We start from the raw sequence: 11,553 nt of genomic DNA on the forward strand, positions 1-11,553 counted from the left end.
TGTTTCCCTTTCCCCACAACAATACCAGAATTTATGATTTTTTTTAAATCAGCTGTTCTGATTTGGATGCTATGGTATCTGAAAGTGCTTCAATTTATATTTCCCTAGTGGCCAAGGATGTTGGACATCTATAATAAAATGTTTCTCAGGCGTTTTTATTTCATCTTTAGAGAACACTCGGTGTGGTTCCCTGCTTCATTTTTATTTTTCTCCATTAATTGATTAACTTTAATTAATTATTAATTCAATGTAATTAATTTAATTCAAATTAATTTATTCACTTTACACCCCCCCTCTCCTCCCAGTTCCCCCCTCCCACGGCCTCTCCCACATACACCTCCCTTTCACCTCTGAAAAGGAGGAGGTCCCCCCTCCCTGGGTACCAACCCACCTTGGTACTTCAAGTCACTGCAAAACCAGGCACATCCTCTCCCACTGAGGCCAAACAAGACAGCCCAGTTAGGGGGACAGGATCCACAGTCTAGCAAGAGTCAGGGTAAGACCCCACTCCAGTTATTGGGGGACCTGCACAAAGACTAAGCTGCATATCTCCTACATATCTGCCCGTGCTTGCTCTTTGGTTGGTTGGCGGTTCAGTCTGGGAGTCCCCAAAGATTCAGGTTACTTGACTCTGTAGGTCTTTTTGTGGAGTCTCTATCCTCTCTGAATTCCTCAATTCTCCCCTGACTCTTCCCCAAGACTCCTGGAGCTCCTTCCAATGTTTGGCTGTGCGTGTCTGCATCTGTTTCAGTCAGCTGCTGGGTGGAGCCTCTCAGAGGACAGCCATGCTGGGATCCTGTCTGCAAGCCTTACAGTATCATTAATAGTGTCAGGAATTGGTGCTTGCCCATGGGATGCATCTCAAGTTGGGACAGTCTTTGTTGGCCTTTCCCTCTGTCTCTGCTCTATCTTTGTTCCTGCACTTCTTGTAGGAAGGACAAATGTGGGGTCCAAAGTTGCAGAACAAATATTGGGTCAAAGGTTTTGTGTAGGTTGGTGTCCTTATCCCGCTACTGAGAGTCCTGTCTGGCTAAGGAGGTGGCCACTTCAGGCTCCATATTCCCCACTGTTAGGTGTCTCAGCTAGAGTCAGCCTTCCCCGCCCCTTCCCTTTTCCCTCTTGGTCCAGCCCAGAGGTATTTTTTTTTTATTTGTTTCTCCTTAAGGATATTTGTGAGCCACCACGTGGTTTCTGGAATTTAGAATCATCCTTACAAACACCCTGTGGCCTACCTCCTAGCAGGGCTCTGCCACCTACTTAGTCATCAGGGAAATGCAAATCAAAATGACTCAGATTCTACCTTACACCAATCAGAATGGCTAAAATAGAATTCACAGAATAGCAAGTCCTGGCTAGGATGTGGAGCGAGGGTTAACATTCCTCCTTTGTCGGTAGGAGTGCAAACTTGTACAACCACTCTGGAAATCAATTTGGAGGTTTCTCAGACAAATGGGGATATTTCTACTTTAAGACACAGCTCTACCACTTCTGGGCATATACCCAAAAGATGCTCTACCATACCACTCTGTTCACAGCACCTTTATTCATAACAGTCAGAACCTGGAAACAACCCAGATGTCCCTTAACTGAAGAATGGATAAAGACAATGTGGTTCATTTGCACAATGGAATACTATTCAGCTATTAAAAACAAGGACATCGTGAAATTTGCAGGCAAGTAAATGGAACTAGAAAATATCATCCTGAGTGAGGTAACTCAGACCCAAAAGGACATGTATGTTATATACTCACACGTAAGTGAATACTAGCCTTAAAGTACGGGATACTCATGCCCAGTCTACAGACCCAAAGAAGTTAAATAACAAGGAGGCCCCAAGGGAGGATGCCTGAATCTCACTGAGAAGGGGAATTAATCATAGGAGGCAGATGGAGGGAGGGAACTGGATGGGAGAGGGGATGAGCAGGGGAGCTGTAGGTGGGTGAGATCAGGTATATTGGAGAAAGGGCCAGGAAAGTCAGTGGAGATCTGCCTCATTTTAAAATTTGGTTGTTCAGCTTTTTCATTTGGGTTTTTATTTTTGAAGTTATTTTTATTTTTATTGGTTTTTTTTTAGAATGTCATATATTGTGCTTTTGATCATTTTTCACCCCACTTTTCTATCTCCTTCCAGTTCACCCTTTCTTTCCACACCCGTTCAACCTTGTATCCTCATTTTGTCTGAATCCATGGAGTCCCATTATTGCTGCCTATATACTCTTAGGTGTGTGGCCGACCACTGGAGCATAGCAGATCTACCAGGGTCTACACTCTTAAACCAACAAAAAAAACAAGCAAACAATCTCTTTTCCCAGCAGCCCCAATTGCCAATAGCCCCTCAGCTAGGGATGGGACTTTATGTCTACTTCCTACCTCCATGCTGGGCTTTCATTTGCTTTGAGCTTGTTTCAGGTATTGTGCAGCTGTTACAATTGCTGGGAGTTCATATGCGTAACTGCTCTAGAATGTGTCTGGGAACCACTTTTCTTTTCACTACCTCTGGCTCGTATAGACTGTCCAGGTCCTCATCCATATGACAATGGTCCCTGAGACTGGAGATGGAGAGGAATGGGATACAAATGTCCCATTTAGAGCTTATTCTCTACAGGGTGACCAGTTGTGGGTTTCTGTGTGAATTTCCACTTGATACAAAAAAAGCATTTCTCATAAGGTGTGAGGGACTCACTAAAAAAGTTAAGAAATGGTTGAATATTATGTTCATTTAGCATATTAATAGTAGTTAGTTCTGGTCTAGGGCCTGTAACCTCTCTAATCACATGTTTTTGGACCTAGAAATTGTGTCTTGCTAGCCTGATATGTCAGCCTTCAGGTCACTGACTCTAAGAAGCAACTCTATGAACCTAGCAGGCTTTCTGTTGTTGTTGTTGTTGCTGTTTGTGTTTTACACTTCTTTTATGTCTTTCCATAGCATCCTTAAATAGCCATAGCCATGGAATGAATAGTAGACGTAGACAACCTGGGAAAACTGTATATGGCCCAGGTGCAGCTGGCCACTTGGTGTCTGTGCTTGAGAAGAGGGAGTCAGCTACATCTTGTGCTCTTTAAGAACAAGTGTAAGCTGGGCTTGGTGGCACATGCCTGTGATCCCAGCACTTGGGAGGCAGAGGCAGGTGGGTTTCTGAGTTCGAGGCCAGCCTGGTCTACAGAGTGAGTTCCAGGATAGCCCAGGGCTACAGAGAGAAACCCTGTCTCGAAAAACCAAAAAAAAAAAAAATTTGCTTTTTAAGTTTGTCTCTATAACAACTATGGATGACTCTGAGGACTAGAGATCTTTGTATTTCAACCACCTAACCAAGTTTTGAATACTTTAGCTTCTTTGAAGGAATAGAGTATCCCTCAAAATTAGACTTGGGAAGAGCTGTTGAACAGCTAACCTAACACCCTTCTCATTTGTGTGCATTATTCACATCTGAGCCTTTAAAAGAATGCATTGTCGGAGGAGCTAGAGAAAGTACCCAAGGAGTTGTAGGGGGCTGCAACCCTGTAAGTGCAACAACAATATGAACTAACCAGCATCCCCTGAGCTCGAGTCTCTAGCTGCATATGTAGCAGAAGATGGCCTAGTCGGCCATCACTGGGAAGAGAGGCCCCTTGATCTTGCAAACTTTATATGACCCANCACAAGGAAAGGCCTGGGCCAAGTAGTGGGAGTGGGTGGGTAGGGGAGCAAGGGCGGGGGGTTATAGGGAACTTTCGGGATAGCATTTGAAATGTAAATAAAGAAAATAATAAATAAATAAATAAATAAAATTTAAAAAAAAGAATGCATTGTCTTTAAGAAATTAATGAAAAACTATCAAAGCTGGCAGAATGGCTTGGGGTTATCAGAGTAAAAACTCACATTACTTTGACACCTTAGTATTTGTGCATGCATATTAATATTCCATCTTTTTTTCAGCTGCAGTCAATGAGGATTGGAAAATATTCATATTGGAACTTTCATAGAAATAATTCGGCTATTCTTATCACCTTGAAGCCTAATTACTGACAGCTTATATATAATATTTTTAAAATGGACTATTTAGTGCAACAAAATCTTCCTTGTGAATCAATTTAATATTTTAATATCTCTCAATGTTTTTGGAACATGCTGTTGACATTCTATATGCTTGTTAAAATAGAAAGACATAGCAACAGAGGAACAATTTATTTTAGTGCAGCATCACGGTATTTTATTTTTTGAGACAATTTCTTATTGTGTAGCACTGGCTGGCCTACAACTCCTATGTAGACTTCATGAAGGTTTCAAACTCACTGGGACTCACCTACTTCTGCCTCCAAAGTGATGGGATTAAAGACAATGGCCACCATATCCAGCCCTGTTGTTTTTTGTTGTTATAATGATGAAAGCTCCAACATGGCATATTTTTTTCCTTCTGGGTGAAATAACAAAATAGTCTTCTGACATAATTCAGTAAAGGAGCCCCTGCATTTGTGCCCAGTTTTGACAGTCATAGGGTTTTCTCCTGATCCTCTTATACATCTTAGACTACCCAAATAGATGTCTGCCTATTGGTGAAAGAGAGACTGGATTAACAGTCACACTTAGACTCTAATCAGTTTCAATGAGGTATATTGTGGAATTATTCAATAGATAACATGAATGTATGAATATTAAGATCCACCTTGAAGAAATATCTCATCTGTACATAAAGAAGGCTGACCTACTTTACTGAGACAGACTTTTGGTTTCATTTGAGAAAAAAAAATAATTGTATATATTTACCATTGTGTTTAGTGAGGAGAAATACTAAGTTAGAAAGAGCCGAGCAAGGGCTGGGACTCTAGCTCAGTCGCAGTGTGCTTTCCTGGAATATCCAAGTGCTCTGAGTTTGATGCCCAGTATGCCAAAGCCTCTCCAACCAAAGAGAGCCCAAAACAATGAAGTCAGTTTAATCGAATTTCACGTTCAAAAGAAATGACATTTTTTATATTCAATAGAAGCTTATTTTGTTACCCTTTTGCTGCACTGGGAATCAAAACCAGGGCTTTAGTAACAAAATCAATCTTGTCCTTTCTAAGCCATGAATCAATAAGTACTTACAATTGATTTTGACAAGAGGACCAAGTCAATTCAATGGCAAAAAAAAAAAAAAAAAAGGTATTTACAACAAATTGTGCTAGGACAGCGAGATATTCATGTGCAAAATTCTAGTGTTCGGTAATAAAAACTTCCTGTCCATCTAACTCTGTCTACTGACTCTAGAATATTGTCTACTGAATCTTCTCAAGACCCATCTGTCCTAGAAAAATAGATTTAGAGTTACTGTTTATTATTTGATACTTTGGGGAAATTAATTTTATTGCTGCTTATTTTAAATTCTTTATCGATTTTATTTTTAAGTTTTCACACATTTATATGTTTATATTGAGTACAATCCCCAAGGCCCTCCATTCTCTTGCTCCTTCCTCTCCTACTAGCTTCCCTTGTCCCTCTAGATAGTTTTACTTTTACTTTGATGCCATGTATACATTTCTGACTTTGATATATCCATACAAAATCTAGAAATCACAAACAAGAGAAAATATATGTTCTTTCTTATCATTGTGGGGCCAGATTCTGTATGTTAGGTGTTACCTTTTTTTATTAGATATTTTCTTTATTTACTTTTCAAATGCTATCCCAAAAGTTCCCTATACTCTCCCCCCGCCCCTGCTCCCCTACCCACCCACTCCCACTCCTTGGCCCTGGCATTCCTCTGTACTGGGTCATATAAAGCTTGCAAGACCAAGGGGCCTCTCTTCCCAGTGATGGCAGACTAGGCCATCTTCTGCTACATATGCAGCTAGAGACATGAGCTCTGATATAGTGGCCTCTTGTGAGGCTATGCCAGTGCCTGGCAAACACAGAAGTGGATGCTCACAGTCAGCTATTGGATGCAACACAGGGCCCCCAATGGAGGAGCTAGAGAAAGTACCCAAGGAGCTGAAGGGGGCTGCAACCCTGTAGGTGGAACAACAATAAGAACTAACCAATACCCTGAGCTCGTGTCTCTAGCTGCATATGTAGCAGAAGATGGCCTAGTCGGCCATCATTGGGAACAGAGGCCCCTTGGTCTTGCAAACTTTATATGACCCAGCACAGGGGAATTCCAGGGCCAAGAAGTGGGAGTGGGGGAGTAGGGGAGCAGGGGCTGGGGTAGGGTATGGGGAACTTTTGGGATAGCATTTGAAATGTAAATAAAGAAAATATCTAATAAAAAATACAAAAATAAAATGTAAATGAAAAATATCTAATAAAAATGCTTTAAATTAAAAAAAAGGTGTTAACTTATAAGGGAAAGTTGCAAGTACAAGATACTAAGTGTCCACTAGCCAGTTTTATATCTCACTCACAATGTTATCCCAGCATATTTTTATTTCACTATCTTAAATTCAATCTGAGGGAGCAGGAGAGAGATTCAGAGCACTTGCTGTTCTTACAAAGGACTGGTTCCTGGCACCCATATCAAGTGACTCAAAACTACCTGCACCTCCAGTTCAGAAGGCTCTAACACCCTTTTCTGGCATCTATGGACACCGCACATGCAGACAAGCAGGTAGACAATACAGGTAAATAAAAACAAATTCAGCCCTGAGGTACTGCACACAGGTGATTCAGTGCTGAAGAGCATATACTGTTGTCCACAGAACTCCAGTTCAGTTCTCATAATTCCTATTAGGCAGTTCACAGACACCTGTACCTCCAGCTCTCTGTGGAATCGCTCACTTGCACAGAACCCCCACGCCCCCCCAACATGTACACATCATTAAAAAAGTAATAATAAACAAAATAAACGAATTCAGTCCCTCATATTTTCTTTGGATTCTATGCTATCATCTTGTTATTTTCCACAATAACAATTTCAATAACCTTTAACTTGTTCATTATTTCTTAATGGCTAGAAGTGTTATTTCTTTATTACGCATTCATTTCAGTGTGGCAATTTTCTCAGTGTGTTTGTGGTGGTGGGGGTCAGGCAATAGCTTTACTTCCAATTTGCATCTCTAGCACCACAATAGTTTTTATTATTTATAAGCATTTTAAAATGATATGATATATGTGAACTAACTTGACTTATCTAAAAAAAAAAGAAGAAGAATATATGCACTTCCATTGTTACGAGACGTTAAGTTGGCAAGTATCTCTCTCTTCCTTCTGTTTCCCTCTTTCAGACTTGCCCTGTCCTGTACTTCATTCTAATACTAACTGCCCTCTAAGTTTTTTGCAACACCTTACAACAACCCTGAACTCACATTTGACACCCTGTCCTTGAGTTCGTTTTACCTAGATTTCAAGTATGGAGTGAGATGCTATTGTCAGGTTGTCTTCGTTTCTTCTTCTTCTTCTTCTTTTTTCTACTCCTTTTGTCCTGCATTTAATGCCAGTTATTGTCCATCATTAATCTTGTAATCAAAACATTTGTTGGTTGAATTTATAGCATCTATACCTCAGCAAGCAGCACATTCTTTCTGATGTTGTGAATGTTATTCCCCTTATATTGTTAATCTTGTATGAATAAGAACTTTCTTGATCCCCCAACCTGCTTTCAAGGCCAAGAGCTGGGAGTTGAAAGTGCAGGTGTATGAGTCTTCTTAAGAACTTTCAAGGGGTCTTTTTTTAAATTAGATATTTTCTTTATTCACATTTCAAATGTTATACTCTTTCTTAGTTTTCCCTCTGAAAATCCCCTATCCCCTCCCCACTCACCAACTGCTCCCCAACCCACCCACTTCCACTTCCTGGCCTTGGCATTCCCCTATAGAACCTTCACAGGACCTAGGGCCTCTCCTCCCATTGATGACCAACTAAGCCATCCTCTGCTACATATGCAGCTGGAGCCATGAGTCCCACCATGTGTTTTCTTTGATTGGTGGTTTAGTTCTAAGGAGCTCTGGGGGTACTGGTTAGTTCATATTGTTGTTCTTCCTTCAGACCCCTTCAGCTCCTTGGGTACTTTCTATAGCTCCTTCATTGGGGACCTTGTGCTCTGTCTTATGGATGACTATGAGCATCCACTTCTGTATTTGCCAGGCACTGGTAGAGCCTCTCAGGAGACANCTATATCAAGCTCCTGTCATCAGGCTCTTGTTGGCATCTGCCATAGTGTCTGGGTTTGATGGTTGTTTATGGGATGGGTCTCCCAGTGGGACAGGCTCTGGATGGTCCTTCCTTCAGTCTCTGTTCAGAACTTTGTCTCTGTAACTCCTTCCTTGGGTATTTTGTTCCCCCTTCTAAGAAGCATTCTGAGCTTCTGGGCTAATATCCACTTATCAGTGAGTGCATATCAAGGGGTCTTGAAAAGGTCAAGATACCTTTAAGGCCCTTTAAGGGAAAAATGGTCATTTCCAAGGAATAGGTTCATTTGGGTTTTCAAAATGGGTCTCAAGGGGTTATGGTCATCGTTAAAGCAGTCTAGGCATAATAATAATAGACACCAATACTGTGACATAGTCCTCATGGGCAGCTCTTGCTTTAGGCAGCCTGGTATGTGCTCTAAAGAAATGCATGCCAAAGCAAGCATTATGCAATTCATCTTTATAAAATTTTAATTATGTAAGATACAATTTGGGAGAAATTATCATTATGATACCCATCACATATAAAAAATATACACTAATAAAATGCAGTTAAAAAGATCAAGGACAAGGTCATCAATCAGTGGCAGAATGCCCACCTCTCTATCGTATGCAAGTCCTAGATTCAATCCTCAGCACTACAGAACAGTCCCATGTAATGAAAAGGGCTAGGTATCAAGTAACGTACATTCAGTGGAGAGTTCTTCTCACTCATTAGCAAGGATTTCTCCCAATCTTCATGGAAGCAATTATACCAATTATTTAAATATCTGTCACTTTCTACCTGGCATCACATTTGTCAAAAGAAAGGCCTGAACGTAATTCCAGAACCAACAGTCTCCTCTTAAAAGCCATGTTTCAGGAGAATATTTCTCTCACCTTCCTGGCTTTAAAAATATTTCATCAGGCTGGTGAGATGGCTCAGTGGGTAAGAGCACCCGACTGCTCTTCCGAAGGTCCGGAGTTCAAATCCCAGCAACCACATGGTGGCTCATAACCACCCATAACAAGATCTGACTCCCTCTTCTGGAGTGTCCGAGGACAGCTACAGTGTACTTACATTAAATAAATAAATAAATCTTTAAAAAAAATATTTCATCAAAGAAATATTATCCCTATATGGTTCAAACATCATTTTACCGAACAGTTACTGTGATGGTTAGTTTTGTCAACTTGATACAATCTAGACTCACTTGGGAAAAGAGTTTCAGTGAGAGGTTGACTAGGTCAGGTTGCCCTGTGGGAGATTATCTTGATTAATTTCATTGAGGTGGGAAGACCCACCCACAGTTGGGAGCACCATTCCCTGTTCAGGGATTTCGAACAGTGTACAGGTCGAAAGAAAATAAGAGCGACACACGAGCACGGATGCACCAAATCATTGCTTTCTTCTCTTGACTGTGAATGCAATGTAACCAGCTCCCACAAGCCCCTGCCATTGGGACTTCTTCATCATGATGGAATATGCATGTAATTGTGAGCCAGAATAAACCTTATCTTTTTAAAGATTTTTTTTTTGCCAAAGTATTTTATCATAGCAACAGGAAGAGAAGCTAAGACAATGAACGTGTAGGCGGGTTCCATATTGTATATTTTGTTCCTAAAACAAAATATCAGATAGAAGAGAAGCAACAGAAGGAAAGAAGGATTTATTTTGGCTCATATTTAAGAAGGGATATAATTGATCACAGAGGAAGGATGGTAATGGGAATATGATGTAGTGTGGTGGCTTAAATAATGCTTAGACATCAGAGAGTGGCACTTCTTAAAAAGAATTAGGAAGGGTGACCTTGTTAGAGTAGGTGTGGCCTTGCTGGAGGAAGTGTGTCACTGGGGTTGGGCTTTGAGGTTTCAAAAGCCCAAATCGGGTCAGAGGATCTGGATGTAGAACTCTCAGCTTCTTCTCTAGCATCATATCTGCCTGCATGCTGTCATGCTGCCCGCCATGATGATAATTGACTAAACCCCTGAAGCTGTAAGCAAGCCCCAATTAAATGCTTCATTTTATAAGAGTCACTGTGGTCATTGTTTCTCTTCACAGCAATAGATCAATGTCCAAGATATGCAGTCACATTGTGTCTGCAGTGAGAAGGCAGAGAGAGAGATGGATTCTGATGATCAACTAGTTTCCTCTCTTCCCCTTTTTATTCATTCTTGGACCCCAGCCAATGAGTTATTGCTTTTTGCATTAAGGTTGGAGTTTAAACCTCTCAGGAAATACCTTCGTAGACGCATATATCCTAGATGATTCCAAATCTAGTCACTTTGACAGTGAAGATGAACAATCAAACATTGCCGATTGTGAACAATACCATGATAAACATGCATATGCAAGTATCTCTGTGGTATGTTGACAGAATCCTTCAGGTATATAATCTGGAGTGGTATAGGTAGATGGATCATATAATAGTCACATTTTGGGGATTCTTTTTGGAGAAATCTCTGTAGTGATTTTCAGAGTGGCCAACCAGTTTACATCCTCACCAGCAGCGAATAAGAGGTCTTCCCATCCTCATTAGGCCGTTGTGTCATCTGTTTTGACCATCCGAACTTTTGTCTAGAATGCACTCTGTGGTGTTTCTCACAGGTGTGAATTTGGGGCCAAGCTTCATTTCCGTTTTTAATTCCTTCTATTGATCCAGCACAATAAATCTCCTTCTTCTCTGCAGTCCCGTCATTGTCATTTATTGATACCTGTGAGCATTGGATGTATTCCTAGACTCTGTCATAGTTTATCTGGGATGTTATAAGGTATCTCTTTGCTGTTGTTAATGTAATTTTATGAAAAATTTCTATTTTATGATATTGTTCTTCCTTTTGTTCTTCTACTTTATAATTAGCTTGGCTATCCTTGGTGTCTTAGTTTGTTTTTCGTGTGATAAAGACATTGTGACCAAAAGTAACTTGGGCAGGAAATGGTTTATTTTGCTTTCATCTCCTGATTACAGTCCATCATCGAGGGAAGCAGAGGCAGGAATTCTAGCAGGGCAGGGACCTGGAGGAAGAGGCTGAATTGGACATCATGGAAGATTGTTGCTTACTGGTTTGCTCTCCATGGCTTGCCCAGCCTGCTTTCTTAGAGAACCCAGGACCACCAGCTGGGGATTGACACCATATCCAGTGAACTGGCACTTCCACATCAATCATTAATCAAGAATATGATTGGACGCATTTTCTCAATTGTGATTCTCTTCCCAGAGACTCTAGCCAGTAAAAGTCTAATCAGGACACTTGAGCCCTTGCTCTACTTTCTGCATTTTTGAGTCATCTTGAAAATGTCAACCAAAATAAGAAAAGCCATTGAGATTTTCATTGAGTTATATTATATATACTAATAAACTTGAATAGAACTGAGATCTTCACTGTGTCCGATCTCTATATTTGTCTTAGTCAGGGTTTCTATTCCTGCACAAACATCATGACCAAGAAGCAAGTTGGGGAGGAAAGGGTTTATTTGGCTTACATTTCCATACTGCT

The 11,553-nt window shown here is 40.7% G+C and overlaps 1 protein-coding gene across 1 annotated transcript in view; it reads right to left on the bottom strand.

The window, feature by feature from the left end:
• Positions 1 to 257: 257 nt before the first annotated feature.
• Positions 258 to 11,553, bottom strand: part of Rbm41 (RNA binding motif protein 41) — a 73,841-nt gene continuing 62,545 nt past the window's right edge. The window contains exon 7 of the mRNA XM_021188081.2: positions 258 to 800. Coding sequence (XP_021043740.1) covers positions 748 to 800 — 53 coding nt within the window. The 3' untranslated portion in view covers positions 258 to 747. The remainder of the gene's footprint in view (positions 801 to 11,553) is intronic.

This window comes from Mus pahari, chromosome X (genome assembly GCF_900095145.1).
Source record: "Mus pahari chromosome X, PAHARI_EIJ_v1.1, whole genome shotgun sequence".
Taxonomy (NCBI): domain Eukaryota; kingdom Metazoa; phylum Chordata; class Mammalia; order Rodentia; family Muridae; genus Mus; species Mus pahari.